This window comes from Hippopotamus amphibius, chromosome 4 (genome assembly GCF_030028045.1).
Source record: "Hippopotamus amphibius kiboko isolate mHipAmp2 chromosome 4, mHipAmp2.hap2, whole genome shotgun sequence".
NCBI lineage: Eukaryota > Metazoa > Chordata > Mammalia > Artiodactyla > Hippopotamidae > Hippopotamus > Hippopotamus amphibius.
This window is the reverse complement of record NC_080189.1, coordinates 128942712-128958936: the sequence shown is the minus strand read 5'-3', so window position 1 is coordinate 128958936 and position 16225 is coordinate 128942712. Positions and strand designations below refer to the sequence as shown.

At 40.6% G+C, this 16225-nt stretch overlaps 1 protein-coding gene across 2 annotated transcripts; it reads left to right on the top strand.

Annotated features, from left to right (window-relative positions):
• The first annotated feature begins 150 nt into the window (after nucleotides 1–150).
• Nucleotides 151–15798, top strand: CDNF (cerebral dopamine neurotrophic factor). Of its 2 annotated transcripts, none has more exons than XM_057732424.1 (4): nucleotides 151–385; nucleotides 10549–10676; nucleotides 11720–11861; nucleotides 15519–15798. In XM_057732424.1, exons 1-4 carry the CDS (start codon nucleotides 271–273, stop codon nucleotides 15695–15697), a joined length of 564 nt encoding a protein of 187 aa, XP_057588407.1. In that variant the 5' UTR covers nucleotides 151–270; the 3' UTR covers nucleotides 15698–15798. The 2 variants fall into 2 exon arrangements, with proteins under 2 accessions (XP_057588407.1, XP_057588408.1); XM_057732425.1 differs by lacking the exon at nucleotides 151–385 and adding an exon at nucleotides 8497–8546.
• The last annotated feature ends 427 nt before the right edge of the window (nucleotides 15799–16225 follow it).

Sequence of the window (16225 nt, the reverse complement as noted above, 5' to 3'; positions counted from 1 at the left end):
GCCCCGCTGGGACGGCACGGCGTTGAGCGATAGTGCGCACGCGCGGGTCGGAAGGGACGGAAAGCCGCTCCTTCGTTCCGCCCCCTTCCATGCCCTTTCCTTGAGAGCCAATGGAAACTCACGGTTGTGTTGCGTCATTTGTCGTAGCAACTCCCGGCAGATTCTTTCCAATCCCGGCTCTAGCCTCCTGCATCCTGGGGGAGCCCCGGGGTATAGCAGTGCGGCTGTTCATTTCGCAGGTGGCAAGGCGTTGGGAGCTGCTGGCTCGGCATGTGGTGTGGGGGCCCAGCCGCAATGGTGGCCTTTTGCGCCGGGCTTTGGGTCTCTAACCCGGAGCGGGCGCACGGCCAGGAGGCCGGGGGGCGGCCGAGCGCCGACTGTGAAGGTGAGCGGTGTGAAACCTGCTTGCATGGCGGTGACACCGCGTCGCAGCGCAGCTGTTTGTCGGCTTTGGCTTCTCCGGGCCCTGGCTATAAATAGCATTTCACTCAGGAAGTACGGGCCCGGGCCCTGGCCCTGGTTTCCGATCGCCTTCGCCCAAGCCTGGGCAGAAGTCCGAGCCGGGCCCACGCCGCGTTCTTGGTGTTGCTCTATTAAACTGCCGCAAAGCTGGTGGGTTTGGATTTGGATTCGATTTTGTGCAAACGCATCTAGATGCAGACGACCCTAGCGCCAAAATGATTCAGCTGCCCTAACCGGGGAGACTTGCCTTTCCTTGAACAGAAGTCTTTCAAGTTCAAATCACTTTGTAACTCCCAAAAGGACAAAACATGACAAATTGTCTGTAATTGAGTTGAAATGGCTTAAATCGAAGGACATAACTAACACTTGTTAGGGCTTTACAAGGAAAAGTTGCTTTACAAAGGAGTGCCTTAACTCCTTAGAAACAGGAAGAATACAAAAGAATGATTCCTTTTCTGTTTACGGAATCTCAGCTGTGGACTTGGAGTGAGAACATGTGGGTCTACATCCCACCCGGCCTTCTGGCTCTGAGGCCACCGTACAGGTTCTTGCAAAATCAACATGATAATACCTACCTCAGAGGGCTGTTAACGAGATCAAAGGGATAATTAGCTGTGCTAGTTCCTTCCTCCTGGACTTACCTCCGTGTTTCATTCATTGAAATAATCAGTTTAGATGTATATCCGCCTCACCCTTCCCTGAGCTTGTGAATCTATTCTTACATAACAGGAAGTGGGAGGTTCACAATATATGTTGAATGAATGGGTGAGTATAGACGGTACTATAACAGAATAAAGTCTTCACAATTGGAGTCCAGTTTTCTGTCAGCCCTACAGTAATTAAACTTTTCTCCAGAAATTTAAAATATCTACATGATGTTATTGTCAAACTTTAGATATATATATATATTTGCTCAGCTAAGTTGTAATTTCTAGTTAAAGATCCCTTGTAACTGGGTACCACACGTTTAAAGCAGCAGTTTGTGAGGCATAAACAATTGACTGGCTTAGTCATCAGTAATTTAATTTCTAGAGCTTCTACTTAGAAACATTTCAGAAGAGCCAGAGCATCTGGATTAATTAAATGTGACGCTTCTAACATCTTTCTTGAATTTGTTACAGCATTTTGTGATTATTAACTTGCATGTCTGACTAACCTGGGTGTGTATTTCCTTTTGTTCACGCTGTAGAATCACAGCAAATGAGATACTGGTTTTACAACAAAAAGAAAAAGTCTAGATCTGGCTCTGTTTCTGCTTATGAGTCTATCGTTAGCCAATTAATTTCCCCTCAATGTATATATAAGATTAAAATGCTACACTACACATACTGTAGGGCAAATTTCCATTTTCTCTTGACTACTCTGTGGCATGGGACACCACTGACTTTTATCAGTAAAAACCTGATAGTCCACGAACCACCTGAGACCTATTGATGTATTTTACTAAGTTCACAAAGTATTTTAAAAAAACATCTAAATTCATTGGCTACATTTTGAAATCGGGAGACGTCATATTAAAAAATTCAGATTCCTGGCTTATCTTGAAAACCAGGTGACCAGTCAAGTCTAGCCCACATGTCCACATAGTGGGAATTGGCCATGGCTGCTCTATTTAGAAAGGACACGTGTTCTCTAGGTTTTGTTTTTGTTTTTCCTAGACTTGGTTTGCTTTACCCATTCATTTTACTTGCCTGGGCCCTGTGAATATTCAAGTTTCTGACTGCTTTAGGTCATGTGAAGCTTACTGTAAAAAAAAAAAATGTAAACATTTCTGAATCTCTTTAAAAGGACTGTATTATGGGACTATTAAAAAATTTTTTTTTTACTTTGAAGTAATTATATATTCACTTATGGGACTAATTTTAATAAACAAAACCCTACAACATAAATAAAAGGAATATGGTTATCTGGTGATAGCAAAAAATACATGCCAGGATCCTTAAATTACTAATTTGTTAGGTGATTTATAGTGAGAGTAGTCTCTTCATGTAAGCCCAAGGAATAAATTTCCATTCTTACTGTGACTTCTCTGTGGCACAGGACACCACTGACTTCTTTGTTTTTCAGAAAATTTCTTCTCCTGATGGCTATGATACTGCTTTTCCCCTGCCTTTGATTCCTGTCTCTGTGCCCACTGGTTCATATTATCTTTGTAGGCTTCTAATTCTCTAGCCATGGCTTCATTATTAGAATTTTCCAGAATCTGCCCTCTGCCCTCCCCTCTTCTCAGTCTGAACTCTTCCATGCAATCAGAATTGACCTATCTGTAGTCTGATTAATCCCAGATGTTTATACACACCCCACCTCCTTTCTGAAGTCCCAGACTTTGCATCCAATTCATGACCAAACATCCCTACTTAGATATCTTATACCTCAAACTCAATAGAGTCACAAACCAAAGTCATCGTCTCCTCCCCTTCTCAGTCCCCAAAACCTGTTATACTTATGGCATCAGTACATAACTGGTCTGCTAAACTAGACTTCTCTCTACCTGATCCCCTAAACCCATCAAGCACTGGGTCCATTGTTTCTACCTTCTGCTTGACTCTGTTCCTTTTTCCTTCCCTGGCTCCAGTGCCTTGTTACAGACCTTCACCATTTTCACAGACTTTCACCATTTTCACCTGCCTTACTGCCACAACAGCGATCTCCCAGTTTCCTCCAGGGAGATGCCTCCCCTTTGTTCTTTCACGGTATCTACTACATGTCTTAGTGTTGACAACTTGTCCTGGTCTCCTCCAGGTGTGTATTCCTTGACAGTCAAGACTGTTTCTCTCACCACATCATCTCCAGTGGCTACCATGGTGCAGGGCATAAGGCAGGCATGCAGTTCTGTTGAATATATGTACGCACATATGCTGCAATAAAATATTATATAGCTTTTAGTGAGTCAAAAGTATATCTTTCAAAATACAAGTTAGAATTCCAAGCACCCATCAGGTAGGTAATACATTGACAGAGCAACAGTTGTGGTGTAGGAATCATCTGAAGGTGTATTGTGGGAGTAGAGAAAGAGCTTTGAGGCATCGGGTCACAGGGTTTCTTTTGCAGGAAGAGGAGAATTACAGGTCACTAGGAGACTTTAAAAGATGGTTTCTGCATGCATCATTACAGCAGGTGTCTCCCTTGCTTACCTGGTCTATTTGCTAATTAAACAGCAAAATACATGTTGGCAAATGTCTCGTTTTCCACATTCTATCAGTAGCATTTAACACAGCTGATCAGTCAGTCCCTCTTTGTAACACTTTCTTCGCTTGTCTTCTGGGACACACTCACCCTTTATTCTCATCCTCCCTTACTGGCTGCTCCTTTCACTCTTTTTCTGGTTCATTTCATCTTCCCAATTTCTAAACAATGGAGTTTCACAAGACTGAGACCCAAGATCTCTTCCTATCCTATGGTCTCATCCCACAAATACCATTTGAATGTTGATGACTTACAAATTTAGTATTTGTCCGAGAACTTACCCCTGAACTCGAGATTTATAAACCCAGCAGCTCCTTATTGTTCGCATTGTTGTACATTATATCAGGATTCTCTAGAGAAACAGACTAATAGGATGGATAGACAGATAGATAAACAGATACATACATCCATCCAGATTGATTTATTATAAGGAATTGGCTCTCCTGATTACAGAGGCTGAGATGTCTAAAATCTGCACTGTGGGCCAACAGGCTAGAGGCCCAGGAGAGCCAATGGTGCAAAAGGCAGTCTGCTGGAGAGTTCCCTCATGCTTTTTTTGTTCTATTCAGGCTAATCTTTTGGTTCTGTTCATGCCAATCTTTTTTGTTCTATTCAGACCTTCAACTGATTGGATGAGGCTTATACATATTATGGAGGGCAATCTGTTTTACCCAGAGTTCACTGATTTAAATGTTAATCTCATTCAAAAACATCCTCCAAGTGGACACATAAAATTAATTGGCACAGTTGTCTAGAAGCATCTCAAACATCACACGTCAAGACTGAATTCCTGCTGGTCTCCGCAAACTAGTTTCTCCTGCAGTCTTCCCAGTTCAGCAAGTGGAAATTCCACTCCTGCAGTTTCTCAGACCCAAATCCTTGGAGTCATTCTTGACTTCCATCTCTGCCCACCCCCACCCCCACCCCCCCAACATGCCACATCCAATCCATCAACAAATTCTTTTGGCTCTGCCTTCAAAATACATCCAGAATCCAACCATTCTCATCACCTCCAATGCTCCCATCTGGTCCAAGATATGCAGCTATTTTAAGAACCTCCAAATGGTTATGCCTGCTTTCATTCTTGCTCCTCTTCAGTCTATTCTCCGAAGAACCTCTAGAGGCATAATTTGAAAGTAATGTCAGACCACCGCACTCCTCTACTCAAAACCTTTAATGGCTTCCCATCTCAGAGCAGGACCCAGGGTCCTTACCATGGCCTCAAAGCCCTAGATGACCTGGCACGCTGCTGCTCATTTGGCCTCATTTTCTACCACCCTCCCTCTTGGTCATTCTACTTCCCCCATGCTGGTTCCCTTATGGTTCTTGGACCTGCCCAAGAACACGCCTGCGTTCTTCTTCCCTCTGCCTGGAGAGTCCTTCCCAAGCACTCCACTTAAGCTGTTCTCCCACTTCCTTAAAGTTTCTGCTCAAACCCGACTTTATCTGAGAGATCTTCCCTGACCACCCCATTCTGAATAATACTATTACCCTGTCACCCTCTGTCCTCCTTACCAAGTTTATGTTTCTTCACAGCCATAAGATACTTTTATTTATTCACTAGAATGTAATCCCAGAGAGTAAAAACTTTGTTTTTGCAACAGCCTATAGAATACTGTCTGGCACTTAGTAATTGCTCAACAAATATTTGTTAAAACCACGACATGGCTATTATATTTAGTGTTCTATTCCTATTAAATAGTGTTAGGAATAAATATGACTTTATGTTCTAAAAACTGACATTTCTGGCCCTCCAGCTGAAAACAACTAAAAACACTGGATAAAATAAGAATGTGAAAATGTGAAGTGTAAGTTAGTAAGGCACAGGCAGAGGCCAAAAACAATGTGAAAATGGAAACCAAAAGTGGTAAAGGGACCTCGAACCTGGGATTTTTCTTGGGGGTGTTTGCCACCTGGGCGATCTGAACTTAGATTTTCATGGCTGTAAAATAAAGAGAATGAGTAAAATAAATAAAGAGAAAAAAGACATGGTCCAGAACCTTCCCAAGTTAGGAGTGTAAGTCTGGATCCTCCCCCAATTAGTTTGGAACCCCAGAGAGCTAGACCTTCATTATAAAAGGTGATATGGAAATAACCACAACTCTACCACCATTCTTTAGAGAGTAAAAGAAATTGTAGTACTTGAACTTTTTACTGAATAAAAGGGAAAACAAAAAATGTCTCCTGATCACTCATACTCACAAGCTACCACACACATGCATTGAAGCCCAACTTTACACAGCCAACCTGTGTGGTCCAAAACATCTCAAACTGAGAATTTAGTTTAAAGGGATTTCAAGCAGGCATCAGCAAATGTTAATCTCACCTATAGGAATCCACCTTTGACCCGGTCCCACAAAATTCTAATAATTCCCACAAAGTTCTAAGAAAGAAGGCTCACGTTCAGAAAAATCACAAACCCATGGGAAGAAGGGCATCATAAGTGACAGCCAGTTGAGACAAGAGACAGAAGAAGCACACCTGGAAAGGCTTCAGGTATTAGAATTATCAGGTGCAGAATATAAAATATGTTCATTATGTTTAAAGAAATAAAGGAAGGGACTGAAAATATGAATAAAGGGCAGGAGGCTATTAAAAATGTCCAACCACATTTGGAAAAGAATGAAATAAACATGTACAAATAGAAATTAGTGGGATTAACAGCAGATTAGACACAGATGAGAAAAGAATTAGTGAGTTAGAAGATTGAAGAAATTTTCAAGAAGGAGTCACCGAGAGATTAAGAGAATAAAAATATGAAACAGAGATAAAGGTACAATGTGGATCAAGAGAAAAATTCCCACATATGTTAACTGGACTACCAGAAGGAGAAGAGAGAGGGTATGGATGGAGCAAAAAAGATGACAGCTCATTCTTCCAAACTGATGAAAATCATCAACCCACAGATTTGGAAGTCCAGTATATTCCAAACAGTATAAATAAAAATAATTCGGCATCTAACCACATCAGAAGGAAACTGCAAAATACAAAATGAAAAAAGAGAAAATCTTAATCACAGAGAATGAAGACTGATGAATTTCAAAGGAACGGCAATTAGACTGTCAGCTGATTCAACATTGAAAGGCCCAAAGTCACAGCTAGTAAATATTAAATAGTAAAGCCAGGATTTGGACCCAGAGAGTCTGGCTTTAGAGCCCAAGCACTCAATCACTAACTATACTGCTTTCTGAGTGTAGAGTTGGGAACTAGTTTATTTAAGGCAATATTAAAAATAAAATTGGAACAATGAAGTAGTATACAAATTATTCAAGAACTTCTGGTTATTCTTAAAGTCTTAATTCATTACAAGATGCATTTTATTCCTAGGTAGCAATTCCCCCCTGCTCCTGGTACCAGTAAGACTAATCTGGGGTCTTTTTTTCCCTCCAAAATCAAGCTAGACCACATAATGTGGGACCAACTTCAGTTCTAGAAGGTGTGGATGGAATTGCTGAAAATAATGTTCCTAGCACACTGATGGTTTAATAATTCCACTAACCTGATTTTAAACTTTATCATTATCTTTTCGAAGGAGTTGTAGCTCTTTTCCTGCAGGTGGCATTATTATATTTTTCAAGCACTAAGTTAATTAGTAAATACTCAAGTTAAAAGACAGATTATAAGGCTACATAAAAACATCCAACCGAATGCTTTTTACAAGAGGTGGGTTTGGGCAAAAGAGTTAAATCTTTCTCTTCCACAGGAAAAACCTATAATAAACATCTAATATAAAAAATAAAACTCAGGAATTAGCCACACAAACATGTAATTTAAAACTTGTAACTTCCAAAGGAATCAGCTAAAAGAGTTGAAGGTGAAAGCTTTGAGTTTGGGGGAAATGGGGAAGAGGCAGCAAGGGACATTATTTTTCTCATTTTATTTTTTATAAATTTATGTATTTATTTATTTATTGGCTTTTGTTGGGTCTTCGTTGCTGTGCATGGGCTTTCTCTAGTTGCAGCGAGCGGGGGCTACTCTTCATTGTGGTGTGCGGACTCCTCATTGCGGTGGTTTCTCTTGTTGCGGAGCACGGGTTCTAGGTGTGTGGGCTTCAGTAGTTGTGGCACACGGGCTCAGTAGTTGTGGTTCACGGGCTTAGTTTCTCTGCCGCATGTGGGATCTTCCCGGAGCAAGGATCAAAACCATGTCCCCTGCACTGGCAGGCGGATTCTTTTTTTTTTTCTTCAAGAACTTTTGTTGAGATACAATTGACATACATAAACTGCATATATTTAAAGTGTACAATCTGATATTTTTTCTTATTAGTAATGTATATATGGCAATCCCAATCTCCCAATTCATCCTCCCTGCCACCTTCCCACTTGGGCAGGCATGGAGGGAGGGACAGAGAGGGAGAGAGAAGAGACTTGGAAACACAAGTATAAAATTTTCAGTGTTTTTCTTAAAGAGGGGTGGAGAAACGGGATGGTGTTTGGTATTGGGAGGGGATGTGATGTTGAGAGGGGCTTTGCTGCTTTTAAGATGTGAGAATTAACAGCACGTTAATGGGAACAAGACAGGAGAGAGAGAGGGCAGAAGTGCAGCAGCAGGGAGTTGCTAGAATCTACTTTAGCAGGTGGAAGGGTTGTCACAATTTGTTCACAGAATTAAGGTAGACTGCTGGTACAAGTGTGGTGGATGTGGTGGTAGAAGGAAGTGAGAGTTCTTTCCTGTTGCTTTTTTTTTTGCCCCTGAGAGAAACAGGAAGCACGATCATCACTGAGGATGGGGTGGAGGTGGTAGACAAGGTTTGAGAAAAAGCAGCTGTGTGGTCATCATTTTGGGAGTGGGACAGTAGTGGGACTGTTGGGAGCACTGGTGGCTCATTGAAATCAGTGGTCGTGAATTGACAGTGAGACCAGAGAGCATGGCTGTGCTGTTTCCTCCAGCCATGTTCGGTGAGTAGAGGTGCAAAGTGGGTGGAGAGTTGGTTTTAACCAGGGTTAGGGTTTTGCTGGGTGAGTTCAACAAGGGAGAGAGATGTGAGGGAGTTGAACTTGTATGCAAAGGAGTGATTATAATGTTGACCCATGGAATCTAAGCTGGGTGAGGAAGCAGGGGAAGAGGAATCAATGGCGGGGTCAGGGAGCTGTTGGTGTTAGGATGTTAGAGGATGTGAGCTGGGAAGATGGGAGACGATGATTGGACAATGAGATGTTTCCACCGAGATTATAGAGAGGTTACAGTCATTGACAATGACTGGACCGAAGCATATGACCATGGCGACTTTTCATGTATTTTGGATATTAATCCTTTGTGGGTTATACGAGTTGTAAATATCTTCCTTTGGTTTGTGGCTTGTTTTATCATTTGCTTTTGGTTTCTTTTGCATTAAAAAACTGGTTAATTTTGATGTAATTAAATGTATGATCTATGTTTCGGTATCCTCTTTAAGAAATCCTCCTCTATCCTGACTCCGTGAAGATGTTTTCCTATGGTTTCTTCTGAAACTTTTGTAGTGTTGCTCTTCCCAGATGTCTTTATTCACCTGGGATTCACGTTTGTGTGTTATTTTGGATAAGGATTTAAGTTTATCTTTTTCCATAGTAAGTAAGTGGTGCTAGTACTGTTTATTGACTAGTCCAATCCACCCCCCCCCCCCCGCCAACTGATTTTTAGCATCGCTTGTCTAGATTTGTGCATTTACTTCTAGACTCACTATTTTGTTCCATGGGTCTACAGTGTTTTAAATGCTGTGGCTTTAGAATCAGGTCTTGATATCTGATAAGATCTACTCCCCAAACTCCTTCTTCTTCAAACGTTTCTTGGCTTTCATTTGCTCCTGTTTTTCCTTTCATAGGTATTTTTGGATCAGCTTGTCAAACGTATAAAAAATCCTACTGGGATTTTCATTAGAACAGCATTGAGTTTATAGATCTACTTAAAAATAATTATCACCCATAATATTGAATCTTCCCATCCCTGAACGCAGCTTATCTTCCCATTTCTTAGGTCTTTTGATAAAGTTTTGTAATTTTTTTCCTTCAAAGTCTGGCTATATTGTTAAATCTACTCCTGCTTATCCTAGAATTTTTGCGACTCTTCCTTAACGATATTTCGCTAGAATTCTCTTTCTAATATTAGGGCTGCTGTTTTCCAGCATAAGCTCTGGCCTCCCTTTGCTTGTCTGCTTGCTTGGCTAAGACGCTTGCCCCTTTGGGAAAACAACGTGGGAAAGCTGCCTCCTCCTATTGCAGAGTTAACCTAGTGGGCAAGCGTGTGGGCCGAGAGTCAGACCACCTGCAATCGAATTCCCTCTCTACCACTCACTGGGCAAGTTCACTGGCCTCTCTCTGACTCAGTTTCTTCATCGGTAAAATGAGGAGGAGAGTAATGTATCTGCATCAGAGCTTTGTTCTGACACCTGAATGAGTTCACCCGCATAAAGTACCCAGAACGGTGCCAACGACTGGTAACTATGGTTGTTCTTACTGCCTCTGCCTCTTCTGTGCATCCTCTCTTCACTGACTCTGGACCCTGTGATTGAATATGATTGTTCAGACTGGAGTTCAAACTGGAACGTAGAGGCAGATGCAGATTACCAAGGGGCTTCATTCAAGTCACACATTCTGGTTTTTCTCTGTGCTTTAAACAAAGTGGTCCCAAGCATCGTATCCCAGACGCGGCAATATTTTCTTTTAGGGTTAGACATTTTGTGGGAAAGTTCTCATATTAGGTGGAACATGGTTCTACAGATTGATGGACTGATTCAATAAACATGTTATTCAAGGCCCAATACTAAGCTAAAAGCTACAGGCCTGAAACCATTCTTACTTAAAATTTGAATTCATTTGTCACAATGCATTGACTCAAAGTTTTTTATTTGGTGAGAGAAACATATACATGGGCTTGGTGGTGGTGATATTGCGCATAAATACATAATTTCTTTGTTCCTTCTAGTATGTCAAGAATTCTTGAACCGTTTCTACAACTCCTTGATAACCAGAGGAGTCAACTTTTCTCTGGACACCATAGAAAAAGAATTGATCAGTTTTTGCTTGGATGTCAAAGGAAAAGAAAACCGCCTGGTATGGTAGATGTTCACCTTTCATTTTCCCCCTGTGCTTGGAGAAAACTGCTAATCATTTCATTTCTCATCTTGAATTTAATGTTCTCCTTCTTGGATGGTTGCCGCAAGCAGGCTCACTGTAGAAAGCAAGCAGAAATTGATCTTTCAGGGAAATGGAGTCAATGTATTTCCATCTAGAATATGTCTGGTTTCATCTGGCTTTTTGAAAAAACCACAGGCAACCAATTCTACGATTTCTTCAATGAAATTATGCAATTGAATTCCTAATGAGAACTTACGAGTGGGTAGACTTTCCATTTCTTATCAAGACAATTAGTGAAACCAAAATATTTTTGCACCCTTATTTATGCATAATTAATGAAGTACTTTTATTATCTTGTAATGGTGCTTCCTGGGTATACACAAATGGCTTGTTTCAATATACTGTGTTTACAGCACTAAAGACAATCTTGGGCCAATTCATGTCTAAAATTGTCATGTTGAATTTGTCAGTTACATTTGCCTTGTTGACTGCTCACCACTGACACACTGCAAAATCTCAGCATTTGTCTGTGCCAGTGAGTTCTATATTTTTAAATGTAAAATGCTTGTCAGAGAGCTTGAAAGACACTAGAACGTGATGGAACTGGGCATGGACTCCACAGCCAAAAGGATAGATTTTTTAATTAACTCAATCTCTTCTAATTGCTAGTTGAGTGACCTCCAGTTGGCTTGGGTGTAAAATGGGGATAATACTTCACAGGATTGTTATGAGAATTAAACACATCAATACCTTTAAAGCCCTCAGAGCAGCATCTGGCAGACAAAACATTTAGCAAGTGTTAGCTCTTATTATTAGTCTTTAAGCGTCACGTGAATTGCAGGGCACTTCTAATTAGGCTGATCATGAGAATGGAGTCATTTGTTTTCTGGTGTCTTAGCAGGGGTTAAATTTAAAAGCTGGGCCACGAAAACTAGGTTAACCTCTTTCTCACCTCTTGAAACTATACTACTTGCCTTTTTCAGTGTCTGGGCCCCTAAATTTTCTTTGTTCCCCTTCAGTGCTACTATCTAGGAGCAACGAAAGATGCAGCCACAAAGATCCTAAGTGAGGTCACTCGCCCAATGAGTGTGCACATGCCTGCGGTGAAGATCTGTGAGAAGCTGAAGAAGATGGACAGTCAGATCTGTGAGCTGAAATATGGTATAACGGAGTCAAATTTTTTCCCCCCAAATGTCCAATGTATTGCCAACTCTCTAAACACAGGGCCAGGTTTCTAAAAAGTCAGTGTTAGAAGGAAAGAAATTCTACACTTGCTAATAGGGTGCTGGGCTGCTGAATGGTGCCTAGTGCCATCGGAACTTCTTTGGGGGAAGAGAAATGAATTCTAGCACAATCAGCCTTAGGTAAAACTGCCTACCCGAATGGCCAAGTTTAAACTCTTCAATCCCCACGGCACTGTCAACTGCGTATATCAAAGAAGAGTTCAAAATATCAAGGGAGCAGCTACTTGTGGTGAATTAGCTCTTGGTAACCTGTTAAGACAAAAGTTGCATCTATTCAAAGGTGATGTAAGGACTCTATAGTTTTAAATGGGATTCTAACTTTCTTCCTAGAGCTATCATTCTGCCAGCTTTAACTTTTAGGAAATAGGTTATTCACATCAAATCAGGTTTTGCCTGATGAAACAGGCTTATCAAGGGTGCCTAAAATAAATAGCTAGGAAAGGAAGATGTCCTATTTAAAACATTATCCTTGGCCTTATAAATTTTACATACATAGATCTATTCTTATACAGATGATTTGTATCTGGGCCAGTATTTTGGGTAGATTGACTAGGTATTATAAAAGGCTGAGGGGGGACTTCTCTGGTGGTCCAGTGGTTAAGACTCTGTGCTCCCAATGCAGGGGGCCCGTGTTTGATACCTGGTCAGGGAACTAGATCCCGCATGCATGCTGCAACTAAAGATCCCGCGTGCCACAACTAAGACCTGGCATAGCCAAATAAATAAATAAATAAATATTTTAAAAGATAAAAGGCTGGGGGATTCCCCCTCAGCTTATCCTAACACCTGTAATTCCACCAGTAGAACCCCATTTCTTTTGCTTATGTCATTGTTTTCTGTTACATACCTGGCATAATATTGTAAACTACCTAATTAGCACCCAATTCTGAATTACTTTAGTCATTTTCCAGCAGAGCTGTGTAATAAGCCCATGTACCATAACTACACAGCTGGCTTTAAATAGGTTTAAGGTCAGAAGAAACAAAAGACAACCTGTTTCTCAATTGGCCAAGAGCAGGCCCTAACTTCCAGGGTGGTGATGATGGGGCAGGGGTTTCTTTTTATTGGCTTCCAAGCAATGAAGCAGAGGCAGGAATCAGTGAGGCCATATAAATGATAGTCCCCAAAGGGACAAACCTGTGCTGATTCTTCCATACAATAAATTTCTTTTGAATAACTTTTACTATGAGCAAGGGATCTTACTGGGCTCCTTGGATAATTGAAAAATTAATCAGATAGTATTGAGAAGAAATGAATACTTATTCATGTTTTGGCAGTGCTGGCCACTAGAGGCCCTTGGGGAGCTATGGTCTAGAGGCCTTTTCAGTATTGACCTTTTCCCTGTTGCTTTAGGGTATTGTACAGCATTTCTCCCTTTTAAAATTAATGTCAAATGCCAAGTTCTCTAGAATAAACTGAAGACACTACCAATACTTGCAAAAAAGTATTTTTCTCCTTCAACCATTTATCTTGAATAGACTGCTAGTTCCAAATTCTTCCCAGCTTATTTTTGGCAGGAAAGCTGAGATTGAACAGGGGCCTTTGAGCTGTGGAATACTAATAATTTGGGCTATAAAAGCTTCTACTCTTAAAGGTATTCTGTCACATCAGTCATGAAATTAACAAACAAGAGGAGCATAGACTTGGATTATGTTTTCAATTAGGAAGGTGTTATTTGGGTTTTGACCTGAAAGAATGTTTTTCCTTGCTCTGTTTTTTACAAGAATGAGAATCACTATTAAAAAATGTAAATATTCTCTGGAGCACAGAGTGTAGCTGACCCTTCAAATAAAAAAGGCTTTAAAATCCAACTTTTATTTATTTTCAGCTTTGTTGAGGTATAATTGGCATATAATAGTGTGTACGTTTAAGGTGTACAGTGTGTTGATTTGATATACCTATATATTGCAAAATGATTACCACGTTAGCTAACAGCTCCATCATATCACATGATTACCATTTCTTTTTTTGTGATGAGAATATTTAAGATCTTACCCTCTTAGGAACTTTCAAATATATAGCACAGTATTCTTCACTATAATCAGCATTTTGCTGTTCTTTGTCAGGATTGCTTTGGCTATTCAGGGTCCTTTGTGATTCCACACAAATTTGAGGATTTTTTTTTTTCTATGTCTGTGTAAAGTGCCACTGGAGTTCTGGTAGGGATTGCATTGGTTGTAGATTGCCTTGGCTAGTATGGACATTTTAACAACATGAATTCTTCCAAACCGTAAACATGGAATCTCTTTCCATATGTTTGTGTCTTTTTCAATTTCTTTCATCAAACTCTTGTAGTTTTCTGCGTAGAGATCATTTACCTCCTCGATTACATTTATTCCTAAGTCCAAAATCCAACTTTTAAATTAGGTGCACTTACTGGAAATTTTTGATAAATCACTTGACAGCTATGTTAGGTTATTAAAAGGCTTTTAAATGCCACGTTCTATTAGGTAGGGAAGAAAAGAAATGCTTCAAGAGATGTTAAGCTGAAAAAGTCCTGGGCTGCCACTGTTTGTTTAATAAGTCAACTTAAACGCTGTATCTATGTTCAAGCACACACCTGGTGGTGGGCGAGGGTGAAGGAAACTTTCCTTGGAAAGAGAAAAGCTGCCCCTTTTTCATGGGGAAATCATAGTCATGAGTATATTATAGAGGAGCATAATTTTTTTTTCTATTTTTGGGCTTGGCCATAAGAGCTAAGTTCTTGACATCCTCTTCAGATAATCTCTAAACAGGGGAAACAATAGTCTTGCTAGAGGAGTTAGATGTTGGTGACAGGTATTATTGGCAAGATTGTTAGGAGCCAGACTGGCTGGTACCGAGGCACCAGCACTAGAGAGGTAGCTATACCCCCACAGGACTGTATATAAACCCTGTGATGATTTGGTAATCCCGGGGCGGGGAGGGGGGGGGGGAGTCAGGTGAGTTTAAGCAGAGATCCAAAACAATTAAGAATCCGTGAGAATGCTCCTAATTTTGTTCATGTGTTTGGATTTCTTTAAATTTATATTTAAAAACTAATTTAAATTCTTTACTTGTATTTAAATTCTTTAAATTTGTATTTAAAACACAGTTTGTATTAGTGCTTTGTATCATGTATGCTCATCTGTTTTACCGCAGACACATCTTTGTATAAAAAGTGAACCATAACTTTCCAGTTAATTACAATCTATGGCTTTCAGTTGGCCGCACACCCAAGGCCATCCCAAGGCACCTTTTATTGATTTCCTGATTTTCACCTCAGGAGCGGTAATTAGGATGCAGTGCTATTCGTTTTATGAACGTTGATCTTGAGAAGCCACAGAGCGGTAGCAAATACTGCAGAGCTACACAGGCTCTATTTTGAAGCAAGTATAATTCCATGGAAAGGAAGTCTGATAGCTCATGAGTTATCCCAATAACTTTACATACGATACATTTTTCTTATGTGTGTCTTGATTTCCATAGACATTGGAACTGTTCCCCTCTTTGGATCATAGGGTAGTCAGCACTAAGATAAGTAACACTATTTGCCTAAATGTTTCATAGTTGGTTTTGTTTTTTAAAAATTGTGCGTTTCCTCTTTGTCATGAAGAAAAGAAATTGGACTTGGCATCCGTGGACCTGTCCAAGATGAGAGTAGCAGAGCTGAAACAGATACTGTACAGCTGGGGAGAAGAGTGCAGGGCCTGTGCTGAAAAAACCGACTACGTGAATCTCATCAAAGAACTGGCACCCAAGTATGCAGCGACGCACCCCAAAACAGAACTCTGACTCCCGGAAGCCGGCGCACCATTGATTATAGTCAGAGACTAAATGCCTCTCCAGGCTATGGATGTGTTGGCTGAGAGGAACCAGGAATTACAATGTGGGTGATCTCAGAATTGTGTACCTGGGTTTATAAGTAGAACTGCTAGTATTAGCGATTTCTTAAATCTGCAGTGTACCAAAACCTACAAGTGCCTTTCTCATGATTGTCTTGTATGTGAATTATCATCGCCTATCTCCTAAAACTGGAAAAAGTGAACCACTGAAAAATCAGTGGGGTAAACTGATTCTAAGCAGGGAGAGAGTGCTCAGAGGCTCCTATTTGTACACAGATAGACAAATATATGATATCGTTATATGTGGAATCTAAAGAAAGAGTACAAATGAACTTATCTACAAAACAGAAAGAGAGTCACAGACATAGAAAATAAACTTATGGTTACCAGGGGGTCAGGAGGGGGAGGGATAAATTGGGAGATTGGGATTGACATACACACTCTACTATATATAAAACAAGGACCCACTATATAGTGC

Bases quoted from the DNA above. Each gene is read 5' to 3' on its own strand.
- CDNF (XM_057732424.1), top strand. From the start codon at position 271: ATGTGGTGTGGGGGCCCAGCCGCAATGGTGGCCTTTTGCGCCGGGCTT. The intron at 10,677-11,719 runs GTATGGTAGATG...GTTCCCCTTCAG, and splicing joins AAGGAAAAGAAAACCGCCTG to TGCTACTATCTAGGAGCAAC. The intron at 11,862-15,518 runs GTATAACGGAGT...TTTGTCATGAAG, and splicing joins GATCTGTGAGCTGAAATATG to AAAAGAAATTGGACTTGGCA.